This window comes from Physeter macrocephalus, chromosome 11 (genome assembly GCF_002837175.3).
Source record: "Physeter macrocephalus isolate SW-GA chromosome 11, ASM283717v5, whole genome shotgun sequence".
Taxonomy (NCBI): domain Eukaryota; kingdom Metazoa; phylum Chordata; class Mammalia; order Artiodactyla; family Physeteridae; genus Physeter; species Physeter macrocephalus.
Genome location: NC_041224.1, coordinates 35,334,562 through 35,353,460, shown reverse-complemented (window position 1 = coordinate 35,353,460; position 18,899 = coordinate 35,334,562). Strand labels below are relative to the sequence as shown.

General features: G+C 40.9%; 1 protein-coding gene across 4 annotated transcripts in view; it reads right to left on the bottom strand.

Moving 5' to 3' along the window:
- DIP2C (disco interacting protein 2 homolog C) overlaps nt 1–18,899 on the bottom strand; it is a 340,053-nt gene that overhangs the window by 95,286 nt on the left and 225,868 nt on the right. For all 4 annotated transcript variants that reach the window (XM_028494871.2, XM_028494872.2, XM_055087862.1 and 1 more), the window contains 2 exons: nt 11,296–11,505; nt 661–795 (listed from right to left, as the gene is read on the bottom strand). In XM_028494871.2, the coding sequence (XP_028350672.1) occupies nt 661–795; nt 11,296–11,505 (345 nt within the window). The remainder of the gene's footprint in view (nt 1–660; nt 796–11,295; nt 11,506–18,899) is intronic.

Here is an 18,899-nt window from a genome sequence, read left to right as displayed (position 1 = left end):
GAAAATAACACTTTATATCATCATCGGGTTCCAGTCTAACTTTCATGACTCTGGAAGGTCAAGGAAAGCAGAATAAAGCATGAAGTTCATGTTCAAGTCTGTCACTTTAGGATGGGTAACAGGAATATGTTAGAGCATACCAAGATGAAAGATTGAAGGAGTAAGAGAGAACCCGAATGGCTGTATTTATCAAATCACCAATACTTTTTCCAACATGGAGGAAAAAGGACCGTCTTTCTTCCAAAGTCTAAAGCACCATTCTGCCCATCTCTGTCCATTATTTTGCAGTATTTTGGTTGCGTTTAGCTCCATCTTGCCCTTCCAAGTAACCACTCACAGTCTTAACACCTGCACTAATTTTCTAATTGTGGAATCAACATTATTCATTAGCAAAAACATCAGAATTTTATCAAATCTTTTTCTTCTCATGACAAAATTCCTACAACGTTGACATTTTTCCTACAAGGAATAACTCTTGGCCCCCCTGGAGATAGTCTGCACTTCCTGTAACTATGCCAACTTCTAGGGAGGCTCATAAAGAACCTGATGAGTCAATGAGCCGACTGTGTCACTAGAAGAAACACATACAGTCAGGGCACAGAAAGCACATTAGCAGAACTTAGAATTTACATAGGAGGAAAAACTTGCTGGAAGACATACCGTCGCCAGTCTCCATGAGCTCGGCATTGCCATACTTCGGGGCTGTTCTTGACGTCGTAGAGCCCTGCGGCCTTTCTACTTGTATTGAGTGTTCTGAGGTGTAAGTGGTTACATCGGGAGGTGCAGAGTGATTTTCTGTAAAGAAGCAAATTTTAAGTTTTCTGGTTATCATGATACTGTTATTCTGAAGGCTACGTAAGCAATAAGGTTTCAAAAATGCCACATCCTAAGAAGAGAAAAAGATTCTGAATCAAAAACTACTACAAAAACCTCAGCATAAAGATGATCTTCACAATAATAACATCATTACAGGTGCCACATCAATGAATCACTGTAGCACTTTAATTAAAATAATGTCTTCAACTGGCCAAAGGAAAAAGACACTGTAAGTTATGTGTTCATAAAAGAGTAATTTTCTTGTCAGTCATAGTAGAGGCAGTTAAGAGCTCAAGCTTTAGATGCAGAGAGAGCCTGGGGTTTGAATCCCAGTTCTGCAAATTCTTGAGACTTTGGAAACATCCTGATCTCTACACCTTGGTTTCTTCATCCATCAAATGGGAATAATGGCAACTACCTCCTTGTTGGGTAGATTAAATGAGTTAACATATGTAAAGTACTTAGAACATTTCTTGATAGAAGGTGAACATTTAGGAAATAGTAGCTATTTTATTATTTGTTTTAGCATGAATAATACTGAACAGTCCAGTCATTCAAAAAACACCTGTTTACATCTAATGTGTATGGGGTGCCGTGTTCTGCACAATGAAACATAAGAGCAGGCCTTCCCCATAACATTATTTGATGATAAAGTTAAGCACTTAAATGGTTAAATGGGGAAAGCATGATTTTGTGTTTATTAAATAAGACATTAAGGAGAGCATGTCAAATGAGAATGTCCATGTCATTTTATATATACTAAGTTCTAATAATGAGTATTATACTATTAATTTTGATTTGTTAATCCTTACTAGATAGAAACTTGTCAAGATTCTATAGTTCCATGTGATAGAAACACAGTATTTTATGATGTTAAAAGGGGAGCAGGTACTGGAAGGCCTTTCTCCTCTGTACACTGCCCACCTTGGCACTACAAGTGAGGGCCAGTTTAAACTGTGAAATCACTAACATAAAGCACAAGAATGAGGAAAAACAGAGCACCGAAGAGACCACATAAAGGACGCTGTTTACAGACTGCGCTAAACTAGAAGCCGGGGCGTGGCCTGTCGACTCCTCTGGGAACATACACATCAGGGACTCAAATTTTAGCCGTTCTGCAAAGTCTAGAAACGACCTCGAGAAGCCCACGGGTACTCATTTGAAGGTGCAGGTAATTTTAACAAGTAGGCAGATTGGCAAGTACCCAATCCGTCAGAAGTAAAGACTGACTTCTGTGTCAGTGAGCCTGCGTATGTTAAGGGACATTACACTGAGTGAGACTTGAGGCCAAGGAATATTAATCTGAATTCCTAAGCAAGCTTCAAACATAGCAACCAGCGTGACTAATGCAGGTGCTTGGACTCGAGAGATCCTCAGTCCTAGGCACACTGACCAGTAAGTGTGTGGAAATGTGCACGGGGGCTGAGGGCCGGGCCGCCAGCAGTTGCCCAACTGCTGGTCCACGTCTCAGAGCTGATCACCTGGGACCGGTTACTGACCTTCCTATGCCTCGGTTCCCCATCCTGTAAAAGGGGGTGACAATGACAATGCCTACCTCTGAGTTACAGTGGGGATTACGTAGATAAACAGATACAAGCATTGGCGTCACCAGGCATACAGAAAGACATGCCAGGAGAGGAACACATGGGCAGCTCTCTGCACCAACAACTACTCTTTCAGGGTCTGAGCCTGGAGATCTCTGTGAAGATAATAATCGGCATCAGCCCCTAAACACAGGCCATCAGCAGAGAGTCCAGCTCCCCATTTCTCATCTCCCTGTTCCAGGAGTGTCCAGCCTGTTATGGACTGAACTACGTCTCCTCAAAATTCACATATTGGAGTCCTAATCTCCAGGACCTCAGAAGGTGACTGTGTTTGGAGATGGAGGTCTTTAAAGAGATGATTAAGGCAAAACAAAGCCACTAGGATGGGCCCTAATTCAATCTGACTGGTGCCTTATAAGAAGAGATGAGGACAGAGATGCCCAGAGGAGATGGCTGTCTACACGCCCAGGAAAGAGGCCTCAGGAAAAACTGCCAACATCGTGAGCTCAGACTTACAGCCTCCAGGATTGTGAGCCACTGAATGTCCTTTGTTTAAGCCGTGTTTAAGGTGCTTTGTTATGGCTGCCTGAGCCAAATGACACACACCCTTAAGGGCAATTTCTTAGATCTTAGCCCAGAAAAAGAGTACCTGTGAGAGGGAGGAGGGTGCGGCTGGGATGCTTTATCAGATCACTGAGGGGAAGAGCAAGAGGGAGAGAAGAGGACCATTCAAATGACCTCTTTAATATTTCAAACACTGCATTCATTCTTCTCATCTCCTCTACCTGTGCTTTTGCCAAACAGACTTTATTTCATGTTTCAAAATGATCTAATTCTCCATGGCTGAGCAGTTAACTCCCTGGGGCCCCATATTTCAAATAAAAATATAATAGATGCCAATGTATGATGAGCAACATTTCAAATTAGCCACATAAAACAAAAGCAGCTAAAATGTAAGTTCACTGTGTTCCATTTTACTCAGGTTTACTTGTGTTTATGTTACGCTGTAGCTGCATCATTGGTGGCAGCCAATGAGTCTTTGTGTTGGGCAGCAGACGTACTCACTTCCACTTTGAAGTTGGGAAAAATAACCATTCCGATACATCTGGTGATTAAAAAATAGGAACAGTGACAGCTGCATGACTTCAAAGTGCTTTCCAAATTTATGTTAGCTCCTCTCCCCCTCCCTTTCAAACTCCCCACATATGCCGTCATTGTAGGATTATAAGCCCAGCAGCGGGCTTCTATTAGGAAGCCAGAGAACATTCTTCCATCGCAGTGATACATGGTGCCCTATTTTATTTTAATAAACATCAGGACTCCAAGTATTTAACTCTGTTACCTATCTTTTGCGAGTATTGAAAAGATCTTTGTATGTAACAGATGGTCAAGAAACACTTGCTGACGGGTCAGAAAAAGTAGGGTCTGGTTGAAGGTGCAGGGTCAAAGGTCTAAAGTGCTCATCAGCCCCAGGCATGTGGCCAATCAGGTCCATATGCAACAGGTGCATTTCGAAGATTAAGAACTCTCATCAGAGCGGGTTCATATCTTCTGAGCCAGATGACCCACTGTTCCTTAGATCAATTTCCCAATACCTTCAAAATCAACAGAAAAATGGCGGCCAACCTTCCAGCCACCTATCAGGTGTCACCTCCACTGTGACTGCCCCAGAGCTACTGTGACACCTTTGCATCTGCTATCTGACAGGTGGGTCCCGTCTCATTCACCCCTCTATGGCTTTTGCTCCCAGGAGCTGACATGGGTTCCTTAAGAATCTGGAATCAAGGCACAAGGGGCAGGTGGGAGGGAAGTGTAATTCACCCGTCTTCCATGACAGTATCTGCTGTTTTGGAGCCATCAGTACCAGGGGTCCCATATCACTGCATCCCCCTCCCACTCCGGATTTTAGTCTGTTACTCTTGCCAACTATCCACCCGTTTTGGGCAGCTGTTTGGGCCATGACCATTTCAGGTTACTAGCTGGTCTTCCTGCTCAGCTCTGCGTTGGAAATTCCCTGCTTCCTTGAACTAACTCCTTCCTCATCTCCTGCTCTTGCAGGCATCCAGCTCAGTCCAGCTCCTGTGTCCTACTCAGATGCTGAAGCTGTACAACACCCAGCTCATGTCGTTTGCACTCAGCAAATGTTGGAGTGAAAGTTCAAAGAATGAATGAACATAAGAGTGAATACACTGGAGCACTTGACGACTAGAGATAACATGCTTCTGGTTCTCACACCACTGAAAAGCAGCTTTCTTTAATTCTAACTATATGACTGGGAACCTCAGGGATCAGTGGTCAGAGATCCTACCTCCCAGCCTGTTATTTTTCAGTCCCCAAATAACTTCTAAATTAAGAGAAGAAAAAGAGGAAATCTGGTTTTCACATGTAGAAAGCAACGTGCTCGTGGTCCACTAACTGACGATAGATAAGGAGAGACGAGTTCAGAGGGAACCAGCCTTCCATCCATCAACAAGGCCCCCTCCCGTGTCTCCTACAGTCCACCCAACCTCCACAGTCACTGAGCAGAAAGCGATACAGGCCCTCAGACCACCCGTTCACCCAGCTTCCCTGGCTTCCTAAGATGACATGGCTGTGCCCTCCACATGGCAGCAGAAAACCAGGTTCCTCAATGAAAATATGGAGGTGACAGGTGGTGAAAGGCATCTGCAACGATGCTGAGGGAAGGAGCTGGCCTCACGGCAGAGCATCCAGCTTGGCTGCTGGAGATGCTGCTCAGCTGCCCAACTGCACCGACCCATCTTCCACACGCAGCTCATGAGAAGAGCAGGACTTCCTCCTTGGTTTCCCCAGGAATGTCCAACCTCCCTGGCTCTGACAGAAGCCCCCAACAGGAAAGCTCTACTGGTGTCTCACCCATGTGTCATATTGATGCATGACAATATAAGTGAGGATTTATCTCCTTAATCCTTTAATAATCACTCAGGGACAGAACAGTATACTCTGGTTACCTGTGAGAGTGTGTGTGATACTGCTAATGGCGATTCACAGTTGCTTTTCAAATTTGCAGACTAAACCTGGAGATAGTTAGAAAAGGCTCAGTGGTTCTATATTCAAACATTTCTCTCAGCCAAGGCTCTCAGAGGTTGACTTTAGAAGCATTACACAGGTTCTCAGAACTGGAACGGCCTCCCTCCCACATTTATGCCACAAAAATCCATAAAGATGGGATAGTTACCGTTAGACAAATCTCGGGATGTTCTAATATCAGAACAGAAATCTTTAACTTCAGACAATAGCTTCTTGACTTTTATATCTGCAAATTCAAATTCATGCTGAAGGGCTCCAATCATCACAAGCCTGTACAGACCACAGACCCAGGAGGACTGTGATGGAGATGCTGGAACTTTTACTGTTTATGCAAAGTTTAACTGCATTTCTGTCTGCAAGGAGCTCTTGTTCTGTTTTTAACAAGCAGGGCCAAGCTGGAACACAGACACTGAGGAGGGAGCAAGACTGGAGTGTCACGAGCAGGTGCTCCTACACCCGACAGATAGGAGTCTGGCTCCTGCTGACCACTCACTAGCTGGGTGCCCTTGGCATCACATCCACCTTCCTAAGCCTGGGTCTTCTCACCTGTGGAACAAGAGCGCTGCTACTCGCTCCTCACCAAGTCTGAGGGCACAGCGACACTACACTGTGACATTCTGCAGTGACGGTGACACTGCGATCCTCACTCTCAGGCCCAAAGGCTCCCGCTCTGCCATTTCTCCCCTTGCGTGGGAATCCTTTCCTCTCATGAGTTCCAAGAAAGAATCTGTGAAACTCATGGCATTAAGTGTAAACGACTGCATTTGAACACTGGGAGAAAGAGAAGAACTGAATAGACATCTTTCTGTTTGGTTGGTTGTGTGCACCAACGTGTGAACAGCAGGCTCCAAGGTATTCCTGCAGCATGGAGCAGGCACTGGATGAAGGGTTAGGATACTTGTGGGTCAAAAATCATTACTTTGATTCTAAGTATAAAATCCAAATAAACAAAATCAGTTTCAAGTGGCAAAAATCCCAAAGCATTTTTGGAGACAAGAAACCAGAGCAGATCTGTGCCCTAACAATATCAACAGGGCAACAAGGACAATATGAACGGGACAGATATGAGGCTGGAAGGGGCTGCAGCACTGAGATGGGAGATGAGGTGCCTGGATGCAGGGTCCTGGCAGCAGTAATGGAGAGGAAGGAGGCCTGCAAGACACAGGGTAGCCAAACACTACCCAACAGGGACTCTGCTGGTCTGTGGAAGGAGGAGACAAGGACGGCGAGGTCTGGAGTCCGCTCCTGGGAGTGCAGGACCTTGTCAGACGAGCCGACCTGGGGACACAGTGCAGGGCTGAGGTGCAGGGTCAAGAGGCACTCTGAAATGTGGACGGGTGAAGGAAGTACAGATCTGAAGGTCGTGAAAGAGCAGATGGCCTCGAAAACTGTGGGAGTGGATGAAATGGGCAAGAACACAGAGAGACAGGGTGGGGAGAGGAGCCACCAGAGGAGAGGAAAGGACAGAGGGGGAAGGAGAACCAGGGTGTGGTGCAGGCCGGGAGAGGAGGGAATGAGTGATCATCACAGCCAAAGCTCCGGTTCACCAATGGGGGAAGCTAAGATACAAAAGAGAAAAGAGCTGAGCTAGCAGATTTGGGAGGAGCCAGAATCCAGAATGAAAAGATGAGCCTTGGAAAGAAGGAGCTTTCTTCCCCAGAAAACGAAACATAGCAAAAAATGAATGGAGAAAGACATGGGAACATCTCAGCTGGAAAAGGATCAGTGGTTAAAGATGTTCGACAAGGGGACAGAAAAAGATCCATGGTAACATTCACTCAATTTCAGTATCTGTGCAGATCTCAGCTTTCTTACGAACTGAGCAAGACAATGCAGGATTAGAAGCCAGACCTAGGACCTAACTAAAAATTCCCACAGTCATGTCGGCCCGTGAGAGATCCCTCTCTCTTTTAGTACTGTATCACCCAAAGAGCCGCAAGAAACACGCAGTAATTGATGGAAGAGTCTCATCAGTCTTGTTTTACCTAATGCAAATTTTCTTTTCCTGCTTACTTTTTCAATAGCGTGGCTTAAAACTCTCTAAAACAGGAGTTGGCAAACTATGGCTCACAGGGTGGTCTGTCAGCTGCGTTTATAAATGAAGTTTTGCGGGGGCACAGCCATGCCTATGGTTCACGCACTGTTTTCTGCTCTTGAGCCAGCGGAATTCAGCAGCGGCCACAGGGACTGCATGGCCCACAAAGCCTAATATCCACTCTCTGGTCCTTTCCTGGAAAAATTCACTGACCCTGCCTTCAAATCATGAAGCTCTAGCTGCAGGGATGCCCCAGCCAGGAGGGGAGGTGAGGGTATAGGAGGGAGACCCCAGCCCCAAGTGTGCAGGCTTTGCTAATATCACCATCCTCGGTGTGTAGTTAATATTTTAAGACTGTAAATGTCTGAAAAGTATTGATAAAGAGATTATAAAAGAATTCTTTGATACTGTGGATGATTATACATAAATAAAATGAGGGTAATTTATCACAACGGTGGCTATGCAGCCCTCTGAACAAATTCCCTAGAACACCAGAATCTAGGTCCAGACATCAGCTGCCAGGCTCCAGGCTAACTATGCATCAAGCACATGGGGGTCACATCTATCTGCTTACCAGGATCAGATGCAAGAAACCTGATGAGAATTTCCTTGCTGATACAAACCTCACACACCAAAAGCGGCATTCATGCTGATGAATTCTAAGAGAGTTTGGAAATGGCAATAACTTCTATGAATGTCTGGCTAGTGACAATACACCCCCAACACATGCAGATGAAACCCGAATGTGATAACATCACAGATGTGCCCATTACAAAGGGTGACACAGACCTTACCTATACATCTGGAGCTACAAAAATAAGAGAACAGCTCATGTAGAAGTCTCTTTAATTTCCTGAATATACAAATTTTGATTCTGAATATACAACAATGTTATCTATTATGCTTTGTTCTTATTTCTTAATCTAGAAATGTATTAATAGTTTCTCTTCAGTTTCTCCATTTCTATGTAGCTTACTAATTCCTATGTTACTCTAGTACCTTTTACAAATATGCCTCTTGAAGTTTCAAAGTGTTGCTTTAATTCTCCTGGTTACTCTAAATTATGCTCCTTGACTTTCGATAATGATAAAATATTTTAGAGGTGTTGATCCTTTCCTTTCCAATTGTCTTAAGAACATGACATGCACAGAGGTTCTGAATAAACACCTTCTGGTTCTCTGTCATTGTGGAGAGAGGGGCCTTAATGATGTGCAGGCCCTGTTCTGTCTGAGCTGCAGGGAGCCGTCACACGGCACGTCCATCTTCTTGTGTCACAAATGTGCACATCTCAGGCCTTAGCATCTCAGGATGGGGAACGTCTTGAGCCCTCATTGTCAGTGTTTTAAGTGTGAATAACAACAAGCAGAGCCATAGGAGGAAAAACCACCTGGACGGGGACCGCATGGTATGCTAAGCCAGCCTGATGGGAGATGCACGTGCGGTGTCCCTGTCATGCTGTCAGGATGGACCAACAAGGATGCAGGATTTCATTCCAAAAACCACAAAGCAGAAGTACCATCCACTTGTGACAGCCTCTTCATGGTCTTTAACCGCTTGTCTTTCTTCTACCCTTTGGGCAAAAGAGGTTTCTACAGACTCTATCCAAGTACTTCACCTTGAGGGACCAGAGGTACTACAAGTTGGTGGTTTATTTGACCCTAAATTCCTTAAAACAGAGACATACACACAATATTTTCTTATTTGTAGGCTTCTGATGGCCTCAACAAAAGGTTGAACACTGCCAATTCTGACTTTTTACTTCTTTTGCTTTTGCCACAGGAGTAAAATATTTTAATTCTCTTTTTCTTATTTTATTATTTTGCCACCGCTTTCTTTCAAAATTTTTTTTTCATATTTACAGAAAATTCCTGGATACTCTAGGAACTTATCTATGTGCCAATTTAGAAATTACTGAAATGTCACACACTGAGAAGCTATATTTAGGTTACACTGAGACTTAACGGACCTGAGTAACGCAACCTTTTATAGTTTGGATAAATTTAATTCTCCATGCTATAATTTCCTCCAATATTCCACATGTAACTACATAAAGGGAGAAACAAATGCAGGGAGTAATCTGTTCAAAATTATGTGTCTCTCTTGGTAAGATCCTTGATATTTCCTTAGAAGTGTACTCAATCAGAAAACACACATTCCTAAGGTAAGAGCGAGGGGCAGAGGTGGAGGGAGTTCCACGTCTCCCCTGCCCAGGTGGCTGCCAGACAAAGCACACTGACTGAGCCTCAGGGCTATCTCAGGTTCCAAAACACACAGGAAGAAATTTTAGCATCTAAAAATCTTTAATGGTCATATAAATTTGTTTAATACTTATCTATGATTTCAAATAGAGGTTCTCATTACACATTAACCAGTGTATGTTCCTGAACGTTTTAAACTGAAATATAATACTACTACTTTGCATGTGAGTGTTACTTTGAAAACCGCGGAGAATTTTCCTATTTTCTCCTTTTTACTCGCAATGGGTACAAAGGAAAGACATTATTATTCCTTTCCTTCCCACTAAAAAACTAGAGCAGGAAATACTGACTTCTGGAGAAGTCAGCAGCTGTTAACGTGAGAACTGGGACCAGACCCAGCCCTCCCGACCGGCTGCCTGTGTCCTGCTGGTAGACAACCAGTCTCACTGCTGATTCTGAAAAGGCTGTTGCTTTTAACCTCAACTTCATGCTGAGCAAGTGCCACTGGGGCCAAGTCCTGAGAAGTCAGTTTGGAATTCCTCTGACTCTGTCAAGTAGCCAATAATCTAGAAATACTTTGTGAGTCTGAGAAACTGGCAGAGTATTTCATTCATTCATCTCACTTACCTATTTTCTAAACGTGGATTTTTCGGATAAGAGCATAGATGTGGGAGGACGCCGTGCACCTGCCCTGTGCTCGATGATCAACCACTGCACAGGGAGGTGCAGCTTCCACATCCCTGGATGCGGCTGACCCTGGTCCACCCCATTTGAATGGAGAACATACTGAACCATCTGGGCACCACATTCAAAGCAAATAATTTACTTTGCGAATAATTTATTGAAATGTTTAAAAATCTCAATCCACAGCTGAAAATGGATCAGACGGATCTGGACCTCATGCTGTGCCTTCCACACCAGATGAACATGGCACAGTGAGTGGAGGGCTAGGGTGCAGGCAGAGAAACAGGACCCTTACTCACCCCCTCCACGCAGCCCCCTGCTCATCCAATATGCTCCTTTCCTCTAATAATTCTCACTTCATCTCCTGTTTTACACTATTTCCAAACATCTGACCAATGCTTCCTAACTCTGAACTTTTTTAAATACAGAGGATCCCATGTATCATGGAACCTACACACAAAGTAACGTGAACCACCCCAGAAATCTGAATGCCTATGGCAGAAAACCATATAAGCAGTAGTGATGAAAGCCTCCCCTTCCTAAGTGAATTCCAAAGTAAGGGCAAACTCACTCTAAAGTCCCCAGCCTTGTTTATTAGCATAATTAAAATTTCATTTAGGAGCATATTTTAGCATGAGGAGAAGAAAGCATGTAACCAGATAAGGCTGCAAGTTTCTCTAACGAACAATAACACATTCCTCTACAAGCAGAAAACTCCTGAAATTATAGCTGTAGGAGACGTCTGGGATGTAAAGAATAGTAAAACCAAGGGTTTCACAAAACAGTAAAACCAACTCAACAAAGCAGCCCAGAAGCGGGAGTGGGGCTCTATTCTGTCCCTCAGATGGATTCCATGGCCAAGATGCGCAAATACAGAAATTCCAAAATAAAAAGGGCAGGGTTACTCAGCAGCCACTCAGACGTAAGGACAATGAGAATAACACAGACGACTGCCCAGCAGGGCACTCACCTAGGTGCGTCTGAGCCATGACGTCAGCCAGCCTGTGGGCGGCACCGCTCCCCCCACTCTGGGTGGAAGAGGAGGAGGTGGTGGAGGTGGTGGAGCCGTGGATGGCCTGGCTGATCCAGTGCTCCATGTTGATGCTGCCCTGGCTGGAGGTGGGGGTGCCCTGGGAGTCGCCCTGCACCGAGCCTTCGTCTTCTGAGCCAGAGGAGGTATCTGTGGGAGGGAGGTGATCAGCCATGTATCACAGCAAAGAAGCCCCCGCAGGCTTAGTCCCTCTCCAAACACTGCGAACCCAGACCTACCTCCCACACTAACTGATCGACGACCTTTGAACACTCTTGAAAAATTACACACTTTTCAGATGACAAATTATTTTTCACTGTAGTGAAGTCTTCATCCAAAACACCTTACATATATATGCTACAGAAAGTTTTGACATTACAATCTCAAAGACATACTCACCAATTTCCTCCACTCCAGAGTTTGGGGGAGAAACCAAATGTTGTCTGTGTACTCAGACACCAAGCGAGAAGGCCAAGGTGGCGTTTTCTAAAAGACACTGAACTTTCAAGCGTTTTGAAGTGTGATGCTCTGTAGCCCTTCTTTATACCGAGGTGTTTCTCTGAGTCATGTGCTATTTTAAGTTCCGTGTGAGTGTGGCAGGTCTCATCCTCCTGCCTCTCCCAATGAATGATCTGGACTTCTCTACCAACCTACATCTAAAGACTCTGCCTCCTCCTTTTGGGAGGACAGTAAATCACCACACTACATTCTGTGATCAAACTAAATGCATTTACTTTTATATTTGTTCCTTATAAATTTTTTTCATTATTTACTTGATTTATTTTGCTATCTATGAAAACTGTGTATCTTGGACTGAGCAAAAACATGTCACTTTTTGCATTAAAATTAATGGAAATAGTATTCATTTAATAACTTTTCACCTAGAAGCAAGGTTTTCAAGAACGAATTGTTGTATACTTGTTATTTAAACTTGAACATAAGAATGACATTTAGGATCATACATATAGGTGAGTTATGTGAGATGCCAGGAGGGAAAAAGGATGAGAGTAGCTCTAGAACATTTACTGAGAATAAGTGAAAGGGTAATTTGTCTTAAATCAAGACATAGGACTTTTTCTTTTTTTAATGTTAATTTTGCTGTTTATTCACTCATTCATTCATCAATACTTATTAAGCACTTACTAATGTATTAGTTACTGTTCTTTTTTTAAAATTAATTTTTATTGGAGTACGGTTGATTTACAAGGACTTTTTCTTTAACACAGCAATATTTGTAAAGGATATTTACACTGTATTTTATTATCATTGTGACGTGACCTAGGCTGTCTAGAAATTTTTTTAAAGTTTATCTATTAGAAATTTGTTACAGAAGCAACAATAATATTAGAAGGCCAACAGATTCTCTTCCCTTGTCCTTCCTTTTAAAATAACTTAGAATTATAATTTACATAAAAATAAAATTTATATTTTTGGAATTCAGACCTAATAATTTTTTCAATTTTTTTTGAAATTGTGGTAAAATACACATAACATAAATTTTACCATTTTAACCATTTTAAGTGTACAGTTCAGTGATATTAAATACATTCATAATGTTGGACAACCCTCCCCATAACTCATTTCACCACCATCCATCCACATAACTCATTTCACCTTGTAAAACTGAAACTCTGTTCCCATTAAACAGTGACTCTCTATTGCCCCTTCCCCCCCTCCCATCCCCTGACAACCACCCCTCTACTTTCTCTCTGTGTAACTCTGACTACTCTAAGTACCTCATGTAAGTGGAATCGCACTTTTGTCTTTCTGTGACTGGCTTATTTCACTTGGCATAATGTCCTCAAGGTTCATCCACTTTGCAGCAAGTGTCAGAATTTGCTTCCTTCTTAAGGCTGAATAACTTTCCATGATATGTACAGACCACATGTTGTTATCCATTCATCTGCTGTGGACATTTGGGTTGCTTCCATGTTTTTGCTGTTGTGAATAATGCTGCTGTGAACATAGGTATATAAATATCTCTTTGAGAGTCTCCTTTAAATTCTTTTGGGTATGTACTCTGAAGTGGAATTACTGGATCATATAGTAAATTCTATTTTTAATTTTTTGAGGAACTGCCATTCTGTTCTCCATAGAGGCTGCACCTCTATGCACCTCATTTCCACCAAGAGTGCACAAGGGTTCCAATTTCTTCACATCCTTACCAACACTTGTAATTTTCTGCTCCTTTTTTTTTTTTTGATAGTAACCATCCTCATGGGTGTGAAGTTGTATCTCTTTGTAATTTTGATTTACATTTCCCTAATGATCAGTGATGTTGAGTATCTTGAAGTGTAATTATTGGCCATTTGTTTATCTTTTTTGGAAAAATATCTCTTCAAGTCCTCAGACTTAAGACTTCTGAGAAAGGTATACACCCGTATATCCACACAGAACATTACCACCTCCCCAAAAGTTTTCTCATGCCCCTTTACAAATCAATCTTTCATTTCCCACCCCATCTTTTCATAAGAAAACTATAGAACAATATCATTCATGATATAGACACTAAAATCCTCAAAAATATTAGCAAACATTATCAAGCAACATATAAAACGACCAAGTGGTAACCAGGATTACACATATGAACATGAATTAAGGTTAATTTGACATTCAAAAATGAATTAATGTTATATACCATATTAGTAGGATAAAGAGAAAAAAAAAGTATGTTAACCTTAAAAGTCAGAAAAAGTATTTCACAAAACCTAACACCCACTCATGATAAAGCCTCTCAACAATGCAGGAATGGAAGGAAACTTCCTCAACCTGATGAAAGGTATTCATGAAACCCACAGCTAACACTGTATATACTGGTAAAAGACTGAATACATTTCCCCTAAGATAAGAACAAGGCAAGGATGTACCCTCTTGCCACTTCTATTCAACGTTATCCAGCAGGTTCTGGCCAGTGAACTACAGGAAAAAGAAAAAATTAAAGGCATCCAGATTAGAAAGGAAGTTGTAAAACGGTCTTTATTCACAGATGACATGATCTTATATGTAGGAAATTCTAAGGAACACATGGAAAAATTCTTGAATTAATAAATGAGTTAGCCCCTTCTGCCATGTAAGGACACAGTGAGAACATGGACGACTATGAGGAAGAAGGCTCTCACCAGACACTGAATCTGCCAGCACCCAGATATTCTCAGCATCCAGAACTACCTTTGCATTGACAAAGTCATCAATGTGCCCAGCTAATTTTCCAGTTATCCTTGAAGTGGGGGGTGGGGGGGGACTTAATCAAAATTTGTTGAGTGGCGCTTCCAAGGAAGTTATTTAATGGGGACTGCCTCTGCTGAGAGAACTAAAAGACAATGGGACAAGATGAATTTCTGCAGTGGAACAAGCACACACAGAGTGAGAGAACCAAGATATCTCTTATCAAAGCAGATAGGCATCAATGCTCCCCCAACACCCTTTTCTGGCTGGACAGACTGCAAATTATTCCCACCTCCCAGGGAACAAGCACACGTTGATCTAGTAGTCAGAAGTCAAAATCCAGCCATCCAATCAGTTAGCATGAGTTGTCACTGTGGCAGGTGAAAAGAGTTGCATAGTTATACATCTGACTTCTTAAATTCACAGGACCACCAAAAAAAGATATGAAATATCTTTATAAGATACTAGCACTGAACAATAAGGGAATGAAATAAAGAAAACAATTCCATTCATGACAGCATCAAAAAGGATAAAACACTTAGCAATATATCTAACAAAAAATTACGACAATACGTAGTAAAATCCCAGAAGGCTTTTTTTTTAAGAAATTGAAAACTTATTCTAAAATTTATTTGGAAATGCAAAGGCCTGAGAATAGCCAAAATAATTTTGAGGAAGATGGAGGACTTCATTACCTGATACTAAAACTTACTATGAAGTTACAGTAATCAAGATAGTGATATTAGCACAAGAACAGGCATATATTTCAATGGAACAGAACTGAACCCAGAAATATAGTCTTACATTTATGGTCATGGTCAATTTATTTTTGACAAAGGTCCCAAGATAATTCAATGAGAAAAAGATCATCTTTTCAACAAATGGGCTGGGCAACTGAATATTCACATATCAAAAAACCAAACCAAAATAAAAAACGTAGATCCTTACCTCATGCAATAAATAAAAAATAATTCAAAATGGATCACAGGCCTAAGTGAAAGAACTAAAACTATAAAATTTCTGAAACTTCCCAAAGCACAATCCATAAAATAACTGATGAACTGAACTTCATCAAAATGGAAAACTCTTAAGCTATGGGTAACATAACAAGTCACCACTAATTCAGTGGCTTACAACACTGCACATATTTATTATCTTAACAGTTCTGGAGGTCAGAAGTCTAAGATCAAAGTGTTGGCAGGGTTTTATTCCTTCTGGAGGCTTCAAGGAAGAATCCATTCCTTTACCTTTTCTACCTTCTTAGAGCCCACCTGTGTCACCAGCTCATGGCCCCTTCATCGATCTTTAAAGTGTATCCCTCCAACCTCTGGTTCATTGTCTTTCTTTTTTTTACTTTGATACTCTTCCCTAAGGACCTTTTTTCCTCCAGTTTTATTGAAATGTAATTGATATATATCACTGTTTAAGTTTAAAGTGTACAGCATAATCGTTTGACTTACATATATTAGGAAATAATTACCATAGTAAGTTTAGTTAGCATCCATCATCTCATATAAAATAAATTAAAAAAACAAAAAAATTTCTTCCTTGTGATGAGAACTCTTAAATTTTACTCTCTTAACAACTTTCACACAGATCATATAGCAGCGTTAACTATAGTTATATTGTACATCACATCCCTAGTACTTATGACAAGAAGTTTTTGCCTTTTGACCACCTTCCTCCAGTTCCCTCTCCCACCACTCCCTGCCTCTGGTAACCACAAATCTGATCTCTTTTTCTATGAGTTTTTTTGTGTTTTTTTTTTTTTTTTAAGATTCCACATGTGACTGAGATTACATAGTATTGTATTTATCATTCTCTGCCTGAACAGAGACTTCTTTGATTACAGTGGGACCACCTGGTTAATCCAGGATAACTGCCTTATCTCAAGATGCTTAACTTAATCATAACTGCAAAGTCTTTTTTACAATGTAAGGTAATATATTCACAAGTTCTAGAAATTAGGACATGGATATCTTTGGAGGGGGCCATAATTATCTCCACCGCAGACAACATTAAGAAAAGACAAACTACAGTTTGCAAATTGTATACCTGATAAAGAACTTGTATTCAGATTATATAAAGAACTCTTAACCAGTGAGAAGACAGACAACTCATTTTAAAAATGGGCAAAAAATCGGGACATTTCACCAGTGAATACATACAAATGGCTAACAAGCACACAAAAAGATGCTTAGCATCATTAGGCATTAGGGAAATGAAAATTAAAACCATAATGAAATACTATTTCATATCCACTAGAATGACTATTTAAAAAAATAAGGACAATACCAAGTGTTGGTGAGGATGCTGAGAAACTGGAATCTTTATACATTGCTGGTTGGAATATAACATGGTATAGCCATTATGGAAACAATGTGACAGTTTCTTAAAAGTCAAACATAAACTTACCATAAGACTCATGAATTCCACTCCTAGGAATCTACCCAAGATAAATGAAATTATATATATACACAAATATATGCACATAAATGTTGATAGCAGCATTATTCATAATAGCTGAAAAGTGGACACAAGCTAAATATCCATCAACTAGTGACTGGATAAACAAAATGTGGCATATCTATCTAATAGAATACAATTCTGCAATAAGAATGAATGAACTACTGATGCTACAAAGTGGACACTCAAAAACATGCTAAAGGGCTTCCCTCATGGCGTGGTGGTTGAGAATCCGCCCGCCAATGCAGGGGACACGGGTTCGTGCCCCGGTCCGGGAAGATCCCACATGCCGCGGAGCGGCTGGGCCCATGAGCCATGGCCGCTGAGCCTGTGCGTCCGGAGGCTGTGCTCCGCAACGGGAGAGGCCACACACACACACACACACACACACACACACACACACACACACACAATGCTAAAGAAGATACAGAAGGATATATTTTATTAATTAATTTACAAAATGTCTAGAATATTCTTAGAGGTGTATAAATCAGATCAAATGCTCCCTAGGCCTGGGTGTGAGAATGGGAATTAACTGCAAATGGGCACAAGGAAACTTTCTGGGGGGATGGAAATGCTTTAAAACTGGACTGCACCAATAGTTGCACAATCTATATATTTACTACAAGTCATTAAATTATACACTTACAATGTGCTAATTTATGGGATGTAAATTATACCCCAAGAATGGTATTAAAAAGGAATGTGTCTTCCGCAATAGTTGGGCATAATATTCTGTAAGTATCAACTGCATCAAGTTGGTTGATAGTGTTGTTTTGACAACTTTCTTATGATTATTTAAGAAGAATATTTTAAGAATCTCCAATTTTTATTTTTTTCTATTTTTCCCTTCATTATGCCAGTTTCTGCCTTATAAATTATAATGCTCTGTTTTTAGGTATATAAATATTCATTGTTATAACTTCCTGGTGAATCGCTCATTTTCCAGTATGCAATGTTCTTCTTTATATCTGGTACTACTTTGTCCTGCTGTCTACTTTGTCTGACATTAATATAGACTTGTTCACCTTCCTATGCTTTATGTTTGCATTGTATATTTTTTCATCATTTTATTTTTAACTATCCTTGTTTTTATATTCAAATGTGTCTCTTATAGACAACATATAGATGTATCTTTTTTATTCAGTCTGACAATCTCTATCTTTTAAGTGGACGTTTGGTCCATTTATATTTCTTGTAATAATTGATACAGGTGAGTTTACATCTAACAATTTGCTATTTGTTTTCCATTCATTCCTCCTATTTTAATCTCTGTTGATTTTTCCCACCTTTGTTTCTATTAACCAAATATTTTTTAAGAGTTTCATTTTATGTTCTCTATTAAATTCTTACCTATACCTCTTCTCATTTTTTTTTAGTGGTTACTTTAGGGCTAAGAATATGAATCCTCAATGGGTCCATATGGGGTCAATACTGTAACTGTTTGCTCTTCAAATCTGACACTACAAACTTTCTCTCCCATCTCACAACACACCTGACACTATTCATTTCATTCTTTCCATTTTCTGCTTCCTACTTCATAACCATACAACAGTATAATTCCATTCACCTGGCCTTGTCTTTTGTGCAATTGTTGTTTTAAAGAAAATTACAAGAAAAAGCATAGAATTTTATGTTTACCCAGCTATTTACTGTTTCCAGTGTTCTTCTTTCCTTTTCATAGATGTAAATTTTTATCTGGTATCATCTCCCATCAGCCTGAATGACATCTGTTAGTGTGTTTGCAGTTCTGCTGGCACCATATTCTCTGAGCTTTCATGTGTCTCATTATGCCTTTTTTTCACCCTCGTTTATGAAGGATATTTTCACTGAATACGAATTGACAGTTTCAGTTTTTTCCTTTTGGTACTTTATAAAAATGTCTTCTCATTGTCTTCTGGCCTTTACTGCAT